Source organism: Andrena cerasifolii, chromosome 9, assembly GCF_050908995.1.
Source record: "Andrena cerasifolii isolate SP2316 chromosome 9, iyAndCera1_principal, whole genome shotgun sequence".
Lineage (NCBI taxonomy): Eukaryota > Metazoa > Arthropoda > Insecta > Hymenoptera > Andrenidae > Andrena > Andrena cerasifolii.
Window position 1 is genome coordinate 11,325,839 of NC_135126.1, and position 19,803 is coordinate 11,345,641.

General features: G+C 44.7%; 1 protein-coding gene across 7 annotated transcripts in view; it reads right to left on the reverse strand.

The window, feature by feature from the left end:
* Positions 1 to 19,553, reverse strand: part of LOC143373265 (inositol 1,4,5-trisphosphate receptor-like) — a 38,553-nt gene extending 19,000 nt beyond the window's left edge. For 6 of the 7 annotated variants that reach the window (XM_076820320.1, XM_076820321.1, XM_076820318.1 and 3 more), the window contains exons 1-3: positions 19,092 to 19,553; positions 7,547 to 7,730; positions 119 to 189 (exon numbers count right to left, since the gene is read on the reverse strand). In XM_076820320.1, the coding sequence (XP_076676435.1) occupies positions 119 to 189; positions 7,547 to 7,644 (169 nt within the window). In that variant the 5' untranslated portion in view covers positions 7,645 to 7,730; positions 19,092 to 19,553. The remainder of the gene's footprint in view (positions 1 to 118; positions 190 to 7,546; positions 7,731 to 19,091) is intronic. The other variant, XM_076820322.1, reaches the window with a different exon arrangement.
* Between the last annotated feature and the right edge of the window lie 250 nt (positions 19,554 to 19,803).

The window sequence follows — 19,803 nt, forward strand, 5'->3', positions numbered from 1 at the left end:
GACCATTAAATACCGATCACAACAGTGAGTCGAGAGGGGAAAAGTATCGGACAGAAACAGCTAAATATCAGATCGTGAGAGAGTAGAAGTTGCATGATAATCGTTAATGAGAAATTACCTCTGAACTTCTTCGGCGGATTCGATAAGTCTCCAGCTTCGGGACATACCACGCACCTGTCGTCCACCAATCTGCAAAGCAATTGAAAAGTTCGCGTGAAAGAAACTGTGCGAGGAACTTTCGCAATAGCCGTGCAGGTATAGAGCTCTGCGATGAGCAGAAGTTACCATGAATAATATTCTTATTATATTGCCACCCAAGAATTCTATACAAGGGGAATAGTTCTGACCCGTTTAAGTCTGGAGGAAATTAAATTCAAACTATTCCAATAATTAAACTATCCATACAATTCGAGTATTGAGTTCGAGCTTTACTTTTTGAATGTTCAAGACGATCACACTTAACAGTTCCCCAAAGAGAGCTTCGAAGTGCATTTAAGCGTCAAGGAGCAATTGGGAGTTTGTTCCTTAAGATGCTGCTGAAGCTGCGACGTCAGAAATGAAGAATATTTCTGAATAAATTGTCGTGAAATAAGTGTGGTCCAGGTGGAAGCAACGCAACGCGCGAATCGATATTAGCGCAGGCCAAGTCTTGCCCGGGAGCTTTGAAGCCACATAGCGACGAGAGCTTTCATCTTCCAAAATATGAGCACTGTGCTACAGTGGCCTCGCTCTCCTCCCTGCAGGCCAACGTTAAGTACTATCTCGCGAAGCAGTATCTTATTTCACGATAGTGCAGTGGCCCTAAGAACGTAATAAGTTATGCAGGGCTACGGCCCTTACGAGGTCAAGGAACTTTCCGACAGCAAATGAAGATGTACGACGTGGCCGTTGAAACTTTCCTTAGACGAGGATCAACCGTGTGGGAGAAAATGGAAACTTCGAAGATTCAGCAAAGACTATTTCTTCCATTCGTTAGCAGATACATATTTTATAGAGGAGGTTCGAGGAAACACTGACATTTGTTGAAGCGGCATTGGGATTAATAATTCAGTGTTTCAAGCTTCAAGAACTCCTTCGGATAAAATTCCATGTTTCGATGATCCGCGAGAATGTAAGTGCTCGTTCAACTGAGAACTCACGTCCGCGCGTTTTCTGTTTTAGAAACCATCGACGTCTAGACATCGATTCGAATAGACCGTGGAAACAATGATCGAGTGTTATTCCCCGTTGATAAAAGCTCGTTTGCAACAGCAGACCAGAAAGCTGCCTATTGATCGCGGAATTGACGGCGGAATACTCTGCGGTTGATCGATGGACGATAAGATACGAGGGAAGAATGATTCGCCCATAAATAACCAACGGCCGGGTGGCCTTTTATCGAGCATTCGAACCCGAAAGCTCTTCGCGGACGTTCAATTGCACCCTTTCACCGCCACCGACCACCCTCGTAAGTAGCCGCATCGCTTGTTGTCGGTCGCTAATAGAATACAAAGTTCGCTAACGAGATTTCGTTTAGGTTTCTCATCCGCGGACGTAAGCTCCTTCAACTACCTCCAGAGCTAATGTATGCCCCGCGAAATGAAGTCACCGAGGCTGCCTGCGCTTCGCGCAGAATAAAAATATTGTACGAGTGGAATGCATTAATCTGGATCCCCTGTAACTTTCGCTTAAAAATTAGTCGAAAATCTTCGTCACTGGACGACAATAAAAAGGCACCAAGTATGTACATAGAAACTACATAGAATTTGTAGGAAGTTTCAAAAATGACTTGCAAACTTGTGAAACACATAGATTGGTTGAAATAAGTGGATCCACCCCTGCCGTTCCACCCCTCGTTTCTTCGCACAAAGATTAGGGGAGTGGCCTTGAGTGGCCAGTTGATTTTACGCCGACTGTAATCTAGATACACATACGATCCAGAAGCAATTGCAACTGAGGTATGCACACAATTTTCTGCGTTATCTTTACAGCAGATGTTCTGCGTGACTTCGCAGCCACTCCAACGCAGATTGCACGGTTGGAATAAAGGACGAGAAGGAAGACGTTCAAGCTGAATTACATCGCGACCGGGTTTTATCAACCGCCATATTTGCACCCGCAGTTAAGATCGAGAGCCTGCAGGCGTCTCTATGCGATAAAAATATGATATTACACGGCGTTCCCTTCATCCCCCGTTTCACGCACAATACGTAAAGCCGCATAACCGGAGAGACAGCTCGACCAATATGCAAAAGCCGATATTGCTGTCTCCAGTCGCCTCCACTGTACATCTACATGGCTATGATTGCATCGTGGGCCATTATTGCTGTCGAGGCACCAGAAACAAGAATGGCGTTCAATTCTATCCTAAACCTCGTAGCAGCCACATAGAAACTCAGACGAGCGAGTTTCCATCACGAAAATATTTTACCCCTTGCAGCATAACGGCAGCGTCCATTTTAATCGACTAATTAAAATCGACCAATTAAATTATCAGCGAGCTATTATTGGTGAAACAGAGCGCGTCTTCGAATGCAACACGTACCCACAGCGTTTCCTGTCCAATCGATACATCAACGTCACGCGCCCTCGATAATTTTATTAATACCCCCCTGGAATGGTTAATTATTACCCAGCCCGTGGAACGGCGGGGAGCAGCGTAAAAAGGGCAAAGAAAGTGTCCGCGTTCCAAAAGGCTAAGTTCGCGGATAGTGTTGGCCGGGGAACTCGGCATTGACGTATCGATGGCAATCTAATCTGGTTAATTAAGTGCTGGACTCGTTGTGCAACGCTCGCACGATACGCTCCAAACATCCCGAGCAGAGAAAAACAACCTAGCGAACGGTCTATTCTGAATCCTCTTTAAAACCACCGCCTTATCGTGAGCCGGGATAAGCATCGAGCCTCGCGGAAGCTTATCGAACAGGCGGGCTGGTTTGAATCCGGAAAGTCGCGAGCAATAATTTCGCGTCGCGCTCGATATCTCCTTGGTTGCCGCGGGGGAGCGAACCGTTGGTCCCCGGCATTAATTACATCCCTTTCATCCGCAGCCAGCTGATGCATCACGGGCGTCCCGCCGCCGTGGCGAGTGACAAGTGCACGGGCAATTCGCGATACCGTTGGAGAACAGGAATTAGCAGACACTCCATTCACCGAGCCGGAGATTTAGTTTGACGAGCTGGTACCGGCACCGATTGTATCTCCCAGCCACCTCTATACGCTGCCATCCATCTTGCAACAGTACCTACAGATGCGGAACGAGCATCCGTAAACGTTGCACAGCTTTTGCGCCGCTCCACGTTTCTCGACGGCGAACGAGTCGAGCTTAGATCGAATCTTGCGATCTTTATGCATGCACATAAAATCTCAATCGTACTTTTAGTGCTGCAAGTTGAGAATGCTCTTTAAGGGGTTACATACACCTTCTCTCAGGAGAGAAGTTTCGTCAGTTTTTTAATGATTAAATAAAAACTGTGGCTTTTAAAAACAAAATTGTATGATGAAGAGTAGATGTTAATGGGAAGAATAATCGTGCCAAATTTCATTCAAATCGGTTCAGTAATTTTGAAATATCATCGGCACCGATTTGAAAAACATAGTTTCAAGAAAATAGTGTTTAAAGTTTGAGGTACAGGTTAAAGCGAGATATATTTTTTTTAATTTACAGAAGATCGTCGATTCCGGAGTCATAGAATTGACCTCCTTTGACGTTGTAGCTTCTGCGAATTCTTTATTGGACAAATCGATTGTTTCGGCCCTTCTAGGTGTATGCAACCCCTTAAGAAGAGGGAGTAGAGTTGTAGGCAGAAGAAAATCGAATAGCTGCTCGCACAAACTGCGAAGAGTTTTTCTAGCTCCCTACACCGTGCTTCTGTGGTCTTTGCGTGCACAGTATGCGAAAGCATTTGGGATTGATGTAATTAAATAATTCGTTGTTAGGATAGGAGATGTAGGCTCTTAGATTCTTAACTTTCTCTGCAGTCAGATTCCAGTTTAAGCTTCTCCGAGGCTCAGCAATGGCTTCGGAGACCACCTGATAATTGACCGCCGCGAAAGTGAACGCACGATTGCGGCACGTGCAAACGGCAACTGAAATCCGGCGTTATAAATGGGTTTAAACCGTGCCGAGCCGAAGGTGGAAGGAAACGTTCTAAATTCTAAAGTATTGCGCGCTGTGTTTGCTATCGTAAATCATGCGGGCGCTTTCTTTGTCTTTGCTGCTTAACGATGGGAGCACTTTATCTTCAGCTAACGTTACGCCGAGGACGATAAGATCGAGTGCACGAGACTTACGTCAATCGAACGGCCACAGGGAAAACATTCGCGGACTCGATCGCCGGGATCTTATTTAAAAGCCCATTCGCGGCAGGCTGGTTCCCACTCAAGTGGGCAGAGCGTGCCTGACCTATTTTCTCCTCGAGTGGCCGAGGGATTCGAATGGGGAACTTGGCCATTAATCGCTCTCTGCGAATCGAATCGCGTTAGAATCATCCACCGATCGATCCTTACGCTCCCACCAACACGCTTCCAACCGATTCCCTTTTCAACGTCTAAATAATCACCCTAAATCCGAAGCTGAACTTTAAGAGTTCTCGGACGACCCTCGTCAAATTAACAAGAAGAGAACTTTCACTCTATAAACCAAGTTTCTTAGTGGAATACGACAGCAAGAGGATCTGCGACACCTGCGGAGAATTTACTCGTAACTGTGTAAGTGCAACTTAACAAGGAAGGGTAAGGGAAAAATCGCGAATATCCATTTGTCGTATTTTGCGATTTATAGCATATTTTGTTCGTGGCTACTGGGACCACAGAACTGTCGAACCAGAAAGGGTTGTAAAGTTCAAATGCCCCCGTAATATTGCGTTAAAGATTTGGTATACCTACTGATTAAAAATAAGAAATATCCACTCTGTATTGGAACAAAATACGGAATGTATTTTAGCTTCTACCGTGAAGATAAAACAAGTAATTATTTAAGAAGATAATTAAATTCATCGAACCTTGTTTCTTTCCTGATGGACTAAACTATTAAAACTTAATTCTCTCGATTACGCTGTTCCGTGACATTCCGGCGTTTCTCCGCTTACCCTTCACAATGGGCACTCAGTAGAATAAAATATACCAGAATCCCAATGTAATGAAACACTCGGGACACTCCTTGGCCAACCCAGAGATTACTGTCTCCATTCGGAAAATGTAGGTATCTGATAAATCGAGAAACAATTGAAAAGGGGGATTACAGGTCTCGAGCCATTCGACCTGGCTTCCATCCTTCCCCTCTATCGTGTCTCTAGTTTCATCAGTTCCCTCGAATCGAGAGGGCACAGGAAGGAGCGGTCGCTTAGGATTTCATCCCCAGTCTTAAGGGAAGCGGTGTCTGCTTACTGACAGATTATTTTACCCCGCTTTCCTCGATAATGGGCTCCAAGATGATTAACGTCAATAGCAGAGACACCCTTTGAGATGCCTGCGCAGTGGAGTACCCGACGGGCGGAGGGGCAGGGGTGATTACAAAGCGATCGCCTTATTACCTGCCGGTATCGGCGTCCTATCTTTACGTTCCCTCAAGCCATCAGAGCGCGCGTGTAACGCGCGCCTGCAAAGAATAGCAGGGCTCCCGCGACCAGGGGTGAAAATATATTCAACGGAAACAGATACCTCGGGCGGAGTAGGGGTTTATTGGTAAGAGGATTAATAACTTTCCTGCGGACGTGCCGCCGTTTAATGCCTCGTCAGAGTCGTTTCGAAAGCTGGGGAATACCGAGACCCGCATGTATCGCTGATCGCGCATGGACGAGCTGAAGTTTCGATGCGTCCACAGCCTGTGCACTTTGCAGAGGAATGCAATATGCAACGCGGCTGGCTCGCTCGTTGTTTCGACTTCGGATTATTTCTGGAGGATACAGAAGGATTGGGAGGAAGGTCCCTGAAGTGGTATCGGTATTCGATCGTAGGCTTTTACAGCTTCGAATGATCTATAAACTGCAGCGCCGAGGAATCTTCCCGACGCGGATGTTAAGCCAGGGAGGCTACATAAAACTACGAATGCTGCATTTATGGAAACGAATATTGAAGAAACGTAGGTTCGTGCAAGCTACGCGTTACTACGCACGCTTCTGAATCTCTTTTCGGCTACGTAGCACGTGTCTTCGACTCTCAAGTAGCGTAAAACTCCTTAACCCGGCGAATGCACGATGATGCAACAGTCGTATGTTTCGCTTACATTAATTCGCCGTGTGTTTTCCTTCGCTGTCTCCTCGAGATCCAGGATTACGTATGCAAACACCTGTCGCTGGTGCACGCGGCCAACTGGGGCCTTTTTGCATGGAACCGGTCCTCGCCAAGTAGGAATTGCGTATAATGGCCATTCTGACAAACTGGCTGAGGTGTTTGCAGAAGAAAGGAGGCTGGCTCTCGCAGTCTCTTGAGATCGACAACCGGTAAACTTCCGTCCTGCGCGCGAACTTTAGAGAGGAACTCTAAACTCGACTCGCCCTGATTTCAAGGAAATGTTCAACTCCAAATCCCCTACGCTCTAAAACGCACGCGACTGCGAGTCTATTGGGACAGCGCGGCCGAAAGATTTCGAACGAGACGATATCGCTGTTTGCACTGAATATCTAATCGTTCAGCAGGTAGAACAGAGAACAGTTTATACCGCGGTACGCCCAGGGCAGCTTGAAGATTTCGGTGGCTCTAAAAATGGGAGACCTTCCCCTTGCGGGGCAGCGGGACAGCAAGATGGATCGTTCGCGCGTGAAATGTAAATAGCTGGATAAATATCCTGAGATCGGAGCACGTTGATAGGGGCGCGAGGGATCCCCGGAGACTGACTCGAATCTGAAGGAAGTGGAAAAAAGAAGCTGTTAAGCTATGCAATCTTCGTCGGGATCTGATCCGAAGCTCGTCCTTGACTGATAAGGTGAATAGGTACGTGCGATATCAGTGCTAAAATGGGGTAGCGAGATCTCGTCCGAAGATAGATGCAATGTACAGTTTACCTAATTGAATGTGTGATTGCGGATGATCATCTTAGAGTGGTGTAATGGGGTAGCGAAACGATGCAGCGGGGGTAGCTAAAGGGTGGAATCTCGGGGATCTTAAACGACTGCTACTCTGCAAAACTCCATCTTCTATCTTAACCACAGAAAGATTTGATTCGTCGAAGGAACCAAAAGCTCAGGAACATATATGCAAATATTGAAATTAACAATTGGCCCCTGGACATCCTGCTGCGACTACTAAAGAAATCTTACTATGGAAAAATGTGGGTCGTTTGGAATCCACGTCACGAGTCGCTGATTAATTATAAGACTCCTTTCTCTGCAATTTTCGACCACGAATAACATTCGCCAAGGTCCCAGTTTCGTTATTAATTGCTCCCGCGTCTTTTGAGCCTGTTGAAAAGCTTCTACCTTGAGAAAGAGCTTCTCCGGCCAACCAAAGTGACCGAGGAATTTCTGTTCCGCGTCCTCGATCGCGGAATAGAGGAGGCACCGAGGCGGCAGCCTGGCGGCTGAAATATGGTAACTAGCCGGAATGATCCGATGAATATTCAACTTACCCGAGGGTAGAAAGAAATCCCGAGACGCTTCCCTCCGCGTAGAGGCTGACGATGTCGCCGAGGTGGAGGAAGCTCGCCGAGCCGAGGATCTCGCCCATCTTGACGCTGTTGCTTTCGAGTCTCTCGGTGCCTCAAAGTCGAAGAAATTCCGGCTTTCAGCCCAGTGAATTATTCATGGCTACACCTGCAACAAACAGAGCCGATCGTTTAATTGTGGGCCAGAGGAAATTCAACACTGTTTGCGTCGGGTGACCGTGGCTCCTTCATTACCTACTCGGGCACGCTGCAGGAATGCTTTCAGTCGTGGGGGCAATAAAAATAGTGGTCATATAAATGGACCACGCATTTGACCTTACATTAGAAGTGTTACAGGCATCTTTGTATTCGATCGCATTGCGTTTGAGTGGCCGAAATGGTCCACAGGCGTTTGATTATTGATCTTCTTGTGCGTTCCACAGACCCAGGTGTTTTTCAAATACATTGGCGGCTTTGTGGATAAATCCAAGGAATCTTCGAGCTTTCTGGGTAGATATGGGTCAGGGGAGACCGGGGCTAAAAGTTCCGACTTCGATAAAGCATAAAAAATGACTGGAAAATAATATAGTTATTCTTTTCACTATTGACTAATTTCTTGTTAAATTTATTATATTTTCTGGTTTTAAGCTTGTATTTAATGTATTGTAATAGGTTTTTCATAGAAAGTAATTTATTTGTGGATGATCGAAGCGGAACTTCTTACCCCTATATGGGGCAAGTTGTTATCGCATTGGGGTAAGTTGTTACTAAAATATAAGAGTTGCCTTTTAATGAAATATTTCAGTTTCTAATGAAATAAAACAGAATTTTTTTAATAAAATATTTAATGAAATATTTCACTTTCTAATGAAATAAAACAGAATTTTATTAATAAAATATTTAATGAAATATTTCACTTTCTAATGAAATAAAACAGAATTTTATTAATAAAATATTTAATGATATATTTCACTTTCTAATGAAATAAAACAGAATTTTATTAATAAAATATTTAATGAAATATTTCACTTTCTAAGGAAATAAAACAGAATTTTATTAATAAAATATTTAATGAAATATTTCACTTTCTAATGAAATAAAACAGAATTTTATTAATAAAATATTTAATGAAATATTTCACTTTCTAATGAAATAAAACAGAAATTTATTAATAATGTTTATTTACGAAGGTTCGGACCAACAAAAATGTATTATCTTTAAAAGAAAACCAAAATAAAACTATAATCTACTAATCAGTCTTACATTCAACCGTACGTAGGTACCTACTTATTGAGATTCGTACTTGTAGCCTACTGTGGCCTCTTGTCCACATCGTAGTATTTTAATAAATCTCGATAGAATCATGTGGCAGACATTGAATTCTCTACCGACAGTCTTTATTTATCTTTACGCATAACTTCAACTTACACGGAAAAAATAATTTAAAGTACAACGCTCTTTTCATTCTGAAGACAGAGCCGTCGGAACAACTCACCCCCGGAACTTTTAGCCCCGTTCTCCCCTACACGAGTCTCCGGGAATTAAGAGAAATCTTAGTGCGCAATGCGAAGCAAAGGAACACGGAGGCTAGTCAAGCTTAAAACTCTTCTGATTTACGTCAGTGTGATTATCAAAGGCTCATATATTTGGCGTTTACATCACCCGCTCTCCGACTACTTACCAGAAACGATTTATCTATTAAACGCTACTGCAAACTGCCTGCCGACTAATCAGGAAACGATCCGTAAACAGGAAAAAAATTTGATTCCCGTGACCGGATCGAGTAAACGCGACAGATTAATCGTGTCCGTGTAACATCCAATTTGCAGGATGCAGCTGCCGCGGTAGGTAATTGCAGCCATCAGAGGCAATCTTGCCATAAAAATTTTGCATCTCTAGAGATTCCAGTTCCATCGCGTCGCATTTCTTACGAAACAGATCGACGTAAACTCGATTTCCCGATGGAAATTGCCATCCGTCTCCCTGTCCGACTGGATCGACCCTGAAAACGGTACCGCGGAAATTGGTCGGCGTTGTGTTCCCCATCTGTGGACCGAAACCCGATCTTTGGAAGCCGTTCCCGCTTCAAAGGCTCAAACGTCCCCGGGCCCTACGATCCGGCGTTAAGCCGCGTATTCACCTGCGCATTCGCCCCGAATGTGCATTCGGCGCGCACCGATTTTTCGCTCGTCCGGTGTTCGGCGCGTGTTCGGGGCGCGGCGCGCATTCGGGCCGATCCGCTTGTTGGCGGTCCATCAAAGCGCGCATTCGGGTCCGAACAATACCATGAAAAGGACGCCGCAAATTTCACTCAACCCCGAACGCGCGCCGAATGCGCGCCGAGCTCCGAACGGGCAAAAAATCGGTGCGCGCCGAATGCACATTCGGGGCGAATGCGCAGGTGAATACGCGGCTTTATACGATTGCGCGCTCCTCCGAGAATTGCGAACTTTTTACACGCGGTCTGCGTGTCCGGAGGATATAGTCGCTCCAGCTAGCGGTTCAATTAATCGCAGCAACGTATGCAGTTGCATCCGCGCATAAATCAAACATCTCCCGGCACGTTTTCTACCTTGCTGCATATCGGCATCGATTTCTTCTGCAAAACTGAACCCAAATCAATGACGCTGTTTACACCCAGGCTAAGGTTGAAGGTCGGTTTATTTCCAGAGCCGCGATGCTTCTCCTTCGCTTTGATATAATCATCGAGGATTATAAATTATAATCGTCCTCCGATCGCGCTTTAACGAACTCACCGCGAATTAGTTGCTTCTGCTGCGAACTATGCACGCATGGATTAACGTTCCCTTTGGAATCGTACCGTAAACTGGGGGAACATTGGCACAGTACGGGGTAACATTGGCATCTACTTAACATCTATTAAAAAGGAGAAGGAAAAAAATTTTATACACTTTCACACTTGTATTACCATCACAAACGATGCAATGTTATAATAGGATACCTAAATTAAATTTAAAAATGTAAATTAAAAAAATACAAAAATAATAAAATAAAAAGAATACAAAAATAATAAAATAAAAAGAATAAAGTACATTGAAGATAAAAAGAAACAAATTTAAGTGTTAATGTAAGTTTAGATGCGGTAGAACTTTAACTTTCTAGTGCTAATTATATATGATGTGCCAATGTTACCCGGTAACGGGGTAACATCGGCAGGTATTTAACGCGTATTAAAGAAGGATAAGGGCACAAATTCTACGCATTTTGACACTCGTAGTGCATTCACAAAAGATGCAACGTTATGATAGGATACTTAAAGCAAATGTAAAAATGTTAATTTTTATATTATACAGCAAAAAGGTTCCAAAAGCGTGCCAATGTTCCCCCAGTTTACGGTATGGTTTGAATTTTGTATGGAATTGTAGAGATTCGTTGCTAGCGGCTGGAACGACGTGCAGAAGTCAGAGGACACTATTTTCTCGTTTAAGGGTATCTATATCTGTCCCCAGCTTCCTTGTATGTAGCCAAATGCGTTGCTTCATTCAGAACCGCGAGGTTCTATTCTCGGTGTTCATTCAGAGAAAAAGCCGCGAGGAGCAGGGACGCGTACGTGTGAATCAGACGTATTCATGCTTTTTAGCTTCGGCTTGCAGCGTCTGATACCTACCTTTCAAATGGCCACTTATTGGTAATTTGTCTGTTAAGAAACCGGATGGTAATTGAGCTTTCGATTTCGCGCGACATGTGTCGCGAAGGAGGGAACGCGGATGCGGCGGAGGAGGCAGTAATTAAGGAGTACTCCGCGAACTCAATTAAGATCGCCTCGAAGTCAGGGGCGGATTTTGATACAGGCTAAGCAGGCTGTCGCCTAGGGCGAGAATTTTAGGGGAAAGAAATTGGGAAGCGTTTCAAACACAGAGGCTTGCGACAAAATTAACCCTTAACTGGTATACTGTTTTTGGCAAACGTGACTGGTATACTGGGGGCGTGGCAGACCCCAAATAAAAAAGGACATAGAAAATTGTAAAGTCGACACTAGAGCAAGCACTGTGAATATTTTCTTCTTAGGTAATGTAGAAAATAATAGAAGCGCAGAAAGTTAAACTACTATTTTAAAATTAATAAGAAATTCAGTTTACCAACTTAGACAACCGAAAATTGTACATCGAACTTTGGGTGCTTGGGGTCACGAGCGACCCCAGGATACCAGTTCAGGGGGTATACCCGTTTGAACCCTCGGAAAATGTATACATTTTGTGGATTTTTTTACAAGTCAACGGTTTGATGCAGATTTCCCGTTTTTTAACTATGTTTACATAGTATTATGAACTACTTATAAAAAAAGTTTCAGTTAAAAAACTATTGTTTTTCGGAAGTTACGGATACATGTCCGAAAGTCTCTCGATTTTAGACGGCTAAACGGTGGCCCTAAAAACTCGCGCTACGTTCAACCAATTCACTTCCAATTTTGCATGCAGAATCATAATAAGATTCCGCATCGTCCAACGAAGGCTTTTTTTATTTCGATTCCCCGTTTATTATTTATAAAGGAAAAAGGTGGATTTTTCTCTTAGAAAAATTTAACTTTACCTTTGATCTCTCACCATTTCTTTATTTTTCAAAATTTTCAAAATCGCCTTCGTTGGACGATGTGGAATCTTATTATGATTCTGCATGCAAAATTTGAAGTAAATTGGTTGAACGTAGCGCGAGTTTTTAGGGCCACCGTTTAGCCGTCTAAAATCGAGAGACTTTCGGACATGTATCCGTAACTTCCGAAAAACAATAGTTTTTTAACTGAAACTTTTTTTATAAGTAGTTCATAATACTATGTAAACATAGTTAAAAAACGGGAAATCTGCATCAAACCGTTGACTTGTAAAAAAATCCACAAAATGTATACATTTTCCGAGGGTTCAAACGGGTATACCCCCTTAAGGGTTAAAAACAATTCAGCTTTTCCTCGCGTAGCGAATTAGCAGTACCCTGACCCGGACAATTTTCAAATAACTTAATTTTATTCAGACTCCTTGCAACTATGCTGTTTCAGCCGAAGAACAAACAAGTCCTTGCATCTATTCTGACTTCCAATAAAGATTTGAACAAAAAATCGTAGGACGCGTCTCTTCCTCGTGGCGAGTAGACGTTCACATTTCGACCACGTCGTTCTGCAAGGTTTCTAGGAGGAACCTGATCTATATGGAAATGAGGGCGAGCAATTTTTCCCAGATCGTTGCAGCGAAGGTGTCGCGACGTTGTCTGAAAAATACTGCCCGCCAGATTGGACACGCGAAGTGAAGCGTTAATGAAACCGTCGGTGGATGGACAGCCCCGATTGGACACAGCGGATTTATCGCGACTGTTTCGTGTGTTGGGGTACGTTTACGTTGGAGCTGCGATAATAGCGAAGAAAGAGAAATATTTCTTTCTCGACGGTTTTATCGTTGGTCATCTATATAGTCATCTCGCTGTTATCGTCGCTCTGATCGTTTATCGCAGCTCCAACGTAAACGTACCCTTACGCGAAAGCCTGCCCACGCGCGGCCCGCTAATTAATCGACTCGAATAATAGAATTTAACGCGATCCATCAATGAAACCCCCGCCGCCCTCGCTGGCGACATACAATATTCACGAGGCAACAGCATTTTTGCCGTGCACCGAGGCGATATCGAATTTACATCACGTTCGGTTTAGTGCGTACGAAGAACGTTGATTGAACACATTCCATCGGTGATATTGGTCAAAAGTTTCGCGCGAATCTCTTGACCATTGCCGTGCACTGCGATGGGATTTTAAATTCCGCGAGTGCAGTTTGGAGGTGAATCGGAATGGGAATAAGACAACTAATTATGCGGTAATATAGTCTGCCCAGTTATGAATTTTGCTCGTTGACTGATGGGCTATACCCAGGGTTGTTAGCTCTCCGGTTTTCGCCCGGAGACTTTGGGTTTTAAAGGAAATCTCCGGGCTCCGGTTTTACTGGAAAAATCTCCGGGCTTCGGTTTTACTGGAAAAATCTCCGGGTTGTAAAAAAAAGATAAGACATATAATAAAAAATTGTGGTATTATACAGTGGTATCAATTTTATATACAATAAAAGTAGTTAATTAAAAAACAGATACTTTTAAATTCTGAATTGTTCGAGCTTAAAAGAATTGCAGATTTGTTTTCCGGATATTCGAGAACAGAAGTTTTTTTTTTTTTTTGCTTTTTCCATCTCCGGGTTTATATTTGAATGTCCGGGTTGGAATGTGTGGCGCTCCGGGATTTATATGGTGATAAGGTGGCAACCCTGGCTATACCTATTGCTTATCGGCGTAATGGGTAGAGCCGAAAGGAATTCGAGATATTATAGGCTGAAAAGGGGCTCAGGATTTCACAGCGGAGTGCATCGATGCGTCAGTACGGCTTCATTAGATCGTATTGATAGTCAATTGACGATTATTGCCTAACGGCTGAGACGAATTAGAGATGAGAAGATAGAGGAAACATCTGCGTTTCTTTTCGCACTGTCTTACTGGTTTTCGGTATTGTTTTTCGCACGTGGGGCACATGTGCCGAGTTTTTCGTAGAAATGCCACTCACAATGCCATGGGGGAGAATTAAGGAGCCTGTAATCTTCATTCTACTTCCATTCGATCGTAATACAAATTCAAGGAATATTTCCAAAAAAAATAAGCACCAACAACATGCTTTGCCTTAGGAATGGGTTCCTCGAAGCGTCGAAACCTCGAAACTCGATAAAGTTTCGAGTTTCCAGGAATCGAGAATTAGTAAATTATTTTTATTAACATTAATATTATCATTATCATCAACGGAAAACCCTTTAGAATACAGAGAATGTAGATAAACAATCTCTTACATTTTTCTCTGCACCTTGTTTAATCTGGTTTAATAGAGATTTATTAAAGAAATTTGTTCACTTTAGTCCTTAAAACAAGATATTCCTCTTACAAAACAGAATCAGCGGTTCAAGTTTCGAAAGTTTCAGGTTTCGAAAGTTTCGAGTTTCGAAAGTTTCGAGTTTCGAAGCCTTGCAAACTTTCAGTATTCGAGTTTCGAGAATTTAAAAAATTAGCTTCGAAACCCACCCCTGTCGAACGAATTTCTTTCCGTTTACCGAAGATTAACCATTAATCAAAGTATCACTTGCGATGCCGCGAGCCGCGCCGAACAGCGCGGGTCAAATGAATTTCTAAAACTGCTGCGCCTTGGTATCTCCTTTCCGAGCGGCGCGCGCAACAATAAAAGGCTATCCCGTTTCGCGAAACGAGCGGTATAATTTTCATGAGTTGCGAAATCCGCGGCCCGCGCGGGAACGCGCGTTGATCGCCGTGTCGCGTTACGTCCTCCCGCAGTTTCGTTTTTCCCCGCCCGAAGGTTTTCCTGGCGACGACGCGAGCCGTTTTCCGCTCGCTACGTTGCCGCGGCTCCGCGAGCGATCGATCGATTCAACGCGATGCACATCGGTATCGGATGCGCCGGCATATGAATTCCATGAATATGCACATGGCCACACTTTTATGTGCAAATGGAAGAGGAACTGGGCATTTCACGTGGAAAATTCATAGCGGAGAGTGTCAAGGTTCTGTTTCTCTTTTATATCGTACACGAACGGCGAAGCAGAAGCGGAAGCTCGATATGTTAGCCCCAGGCTAGCGAGCGTCCCGCCACCGTTTCGCGGAATGTCAGCAACGTTTTAATTTAAAAGAGTCGGGAGAATTTTGAAATTAATTAAACGTGACAACTAACTTACGAATTATTGCTGATTTGCTGCGTGAAAAAAGGGGAATTATTTTTAAAGTTGTCTCAAGCCTCTGTGTTTAAAGAACACCTGGTCAAAACAGCGGGAATAAAAGCATTTTGCTTTTATTTTATTTTTATTTTTTTTCGCCCAAAATTTGCCGCCCTTTGCCTATGCACCGGTGATTCTAAACCGGTGAGTCGCGAAGTGTTTTCTGAGGAGTCGCCACGGTTTTCTTTATTAATATCATTAGCTCAGAATTATATTCTAAAATACCTGCTTTTATGTGCTTTGCTTGCCTTATTAAATTTACGCGACTCAAAAAAGGTAAACATATATATTCGAACACATATATTCAAACGATAAACACTGTTACACCATGTTCTTAAATGTCGTTTGATCCATAAGAACGAATCAATCTGTAATATCGACGTTAAATAATCGAAATAGACCAAAAAATAATGATAGATTTTGCTACCTTTTTATTTTTTTTCGCCCAAAATTTACCGCCCTTTGCCTATAAACCAGTGATTCTAAACCGGTGAGTCGCGAAGTGTTTTCTGAGGAGTCGCCACGGTTTTCTTTATTAATATCATTAGTTCAGAATTATATTCTAAAATACCTGCTTTTATGTGCTTTGCTTGCCTTATTAAATTTACGCGACTCAAAAAAGGTAAACATATATATTCGAACACATATATTCAAACGGTAAACACTGTTACACCATGTTCTTAAATGTCGTTTGATCCATAAGAACGAATCAATCTGTAATATCGACGTTAAATAATCGAAATAGACCAAAAAATAATGATAGATTTTGCTACCTTTTTATTTTTTTTCGCCCAAAATTTACCGCCCTTTGCCTATAAACCAGTGATTCTAAACCGGTGAGTCGCGAAGTGTTTTCTGAGGAGTCGCCACGGTTTTCTTTATTAATATCATTAGTTCAGAATTATATTCTAAAATACCTGCTTTTATGTGCTTTGCTTGCCTTATTAAATTTACGCGACTCAAAAAAGGTAAACATATATATTCGAACACATATATTCAAACGGTAAACACTGTTACACCATGTTCTTAAATGTCGTTTGATCCATAAGAACGAATCAATCTGTAATATCGACGTTAAATAATCGAAATAGACCAAAAAATAATCATAGATTTTGCTACCTTTTTATTTTTTTTCGCCCAAAATTTGCCGCCCTTTGCCTATGCACCGGTGATTCTAAACCGGTGAGTCGCGAAGTGTTTTCTGAGGAGTCGCCACGGTTTTCTTTATTAATATCATTAGCTCAGAATTATATTCTAAAATACCTGCTTTTGTGTGCTTTGCTTGCCTTATTAAATTTACGCGACTCAAAAAAGGTAAACACTGCTACACACAAATCCGCCGAATAAATAAAATCACGCATTTAGTTCGGGTTCGCAGAAATTACAGTTCCGCAAGTGTAGCATCGCAAGGCTCCGAAGATCATTGTTCCGAGAAGCGTGGCTGCGTGGAAATGAAACTCGTGTACGTGAAAATTAATTGTCTCCACAGAGACGGGTCTAAAAACGCTCGAGGAGAAACGAAGGGTGGCAGGGTTTAAAAGAGCCGAGTCTCTTCACGTTCCTATTCCCCGATTCTTCCCCGCGGAGTTCCAAGGAAAGAGTTCTTTCCCAGATGCGTTATATATAGCCTGCCACAGGCCATGGAACTATTTATTTCCAGGAGCCGCGTATTGTAATGTGGCAACGCTAATGATCGAAAAACACTCGAAAGCTTCGGTGGCGTCGCACCGCCAAGGAGCACCACGATTGCCGGTTTCAAGATCACGCATTTATTTGCTCGGGACCTTGGCTGACCTTGTACGATAAGTCATTGAACTTATCTCAATATTCCTTGCCACGCGGCGCGACCTTCGTCGGTTTATATCTTCCCTCCACCATCCAGTTCCATTCCTTTCCGCGCCTCCTCGTCCAAATTTCAACCTGGCGTATCGATAGACTCGCGAATGGACTCTACCATCCGAATGCTCGACACCTGCCAATTAAAATAAATTCCGCCCGCGCCTCAAGATCCATAGGAAAACAATGTGCAATTACTTTTCGACCGCCCTGTGTATTCGTACGCGCGCAAATAAACGTCAGCGGTCGGAATACATAATATTTGCCGATCAAACAGCGATAAATTTCAGGCCGCGTTCGAAATCCGCACGGAAGAAAAAGAGGCAGATATTTATTCGCTTCGGGAACCGACAGGCGGCACGCATACACAAAAATAACGTTACTCACGAGACCGCGCGCGCCGAACACAACGGACACGCCGGGCGATCGAAGCGGAGAGGGAGGGGGGGAGGGGGGGGGGGGGGGTGGTGTTTGACTTCTTCGATGAGAAACTCAAGCACCGATGATCGCGAACTGCAACGCGCGTACACCGCCAGCAGCCGCCCACGCTTCTTTTCGCTCGGCGTACGTCGAAGGCAGATCGAAATGGCGTTTGGCGCACTGTTGATCGTCGCGTATTTACTCCGGCGAGCCTGCTTGCGCGTCGCCAAATACCGATATCGAGTCGGTGGGTTCGAATTCGCGGCAGAAACGCGGGTGGAGACCAGAGAAGGGGGACAAACGATCTCCGTCGACAAACGGTGTGTCGTTAACCTCTGCCGAGCGCGCTCGACCTCCCCCCCCGCGCAGGCTGCACCGATCCGTGTAATACGATTGCATTTTGCACCGAAATAAAACTAATAATAGACACTTCAAACGGCGCGCTGACGTAACGGAAATGGACGCACGCTCCGCTGCAGCTTCCCCCTTCCCCGCACCGAATTTCGCTGATTAATTCGGTTGGGGAGGGTGCGCGGGGCGACGCACAAATCGGATGTAAATTCGCCGGGCTAACCGGCAGCGAAGTTGCTACGCGGACGCTCCGCGCGATAAACTTAATGCAAATATCGCGGGCTCGTTGCACGCGACTGTTATCGTGGCTAACGTCGGCCTAGTCAAGACAATCCGATGATTACGGCGATAATTGTTCTCGGATTAAGAGATTGCAGTGAATGCGCACGTTTCGTCGAATTCCGGACTCGCAGTGGTTCGATGATAATTGCGAAGTGTAGGTGGACGTGCGGGGTGGAGAAAATGGGTCAGCACGATTGGGTATTCGATTGCAGAGAGGTAGCGATCACGCTGATTTCTTCCAGTCGTATGGAAATCGCGGTAGATATCGCTGGAGGAGAGACAAATAAAACGCGCCAATCGGGCCAGAGGAATCCACTTAACGGGTCCAGGGGAATGTTCAAATCCGAGCGACTCTATTACTCGATTTATTCGTGGTGAATAGTAGCCCGCCGCCTCCGTGGACGATCGAGAGAGATTCAAACGCGTAGAAATTAAGCTCGCACGGGCGGCTAACGTCAAGCGGATTCGTTGAAACGGATCGCGGCTGTGGCTGTCAGCTGATCCCCGATAGAGGAACTGGTGACGTTTTTATTGCGAAACCCGCGTTTCCATTCGGACCGGCCCTATCAGTCACGAAGACACCGACTGGTTAACGAATGGAAACGAGTGGACGCGTTAAAATCGGTAGCGGCGCCTTTCCGCGTTAACGCTGCACGGAATCTAACCTATCCGGATGCCAGCAAACCGTCGGCTACTTCGAGTGTGAACGACCAACGGAGAAAAAAACGCAGTAGCTTCCCAAGGATACTCGATGTTAGGATAGAGAGAGAAGGGAAATGCTATCCGACTCGGGGCGAACGAGACGAAACATGCACTTTGCACTGTAAGCGTACCGAGTCGAAAAATAAAAAAGGGGAGCGAGAAAAAGAGACGTGTTTACTCACTTCTCCGCCGTCCGTAGCGTTCCAACAATTTCGGTTGCACTTCGCGCCTGCGATGGGAATCGTGTCCCCGAGGCGGTGTCGCGCCGATTCAGTGATGCTGGGGCCGCTTCCTCTGGAAGCTGACGGTTCTTCGAGCACGTCGGCGATGCTTCCGTTCGTCCCAATGCACGTTAGAAGAGTACGCGATCGCCCGCCTCTTCTCCTGTACGTGTCACGGATGTCCACGCGATACTCTTCGCGGCACTAAACGATTCCAAGCGCTTCGCGCTCGATTCGCGGGCAGATCAGCCCGAAAATGCACTCGACACGGTGGAATCCCGACGGCGGTGAACGACTCGGTTCGCACGGTCGCTGTGTATGACCGATACGCGCGTAAGTACGTGTACACGACAGCGGAAGGACGACGCACGAGGGAACACGTCCAAACCGGTCGGTGGTTCTGGCACGACTGGGGGTACCGGCCACGAACGCGCACGAGCGCACGCGACGCGCCTTCGGGCACCCTCGGCATTGCATATGGCGGGACAGTCGCGTCTGATCAATCGAGTCGCGTTTCTCTCAATCCACTTCCTTAATCGTTCTGTCACGCTTCATTGCTCAGACTTGTAGGAATGATAAGGTAATACTTACAATAATTGTTAACGATACCAACGGGCTGTCTCTTTGGATTAATAATGTAGAATGTAACTTAAACGCTGGTCGATGATACAGA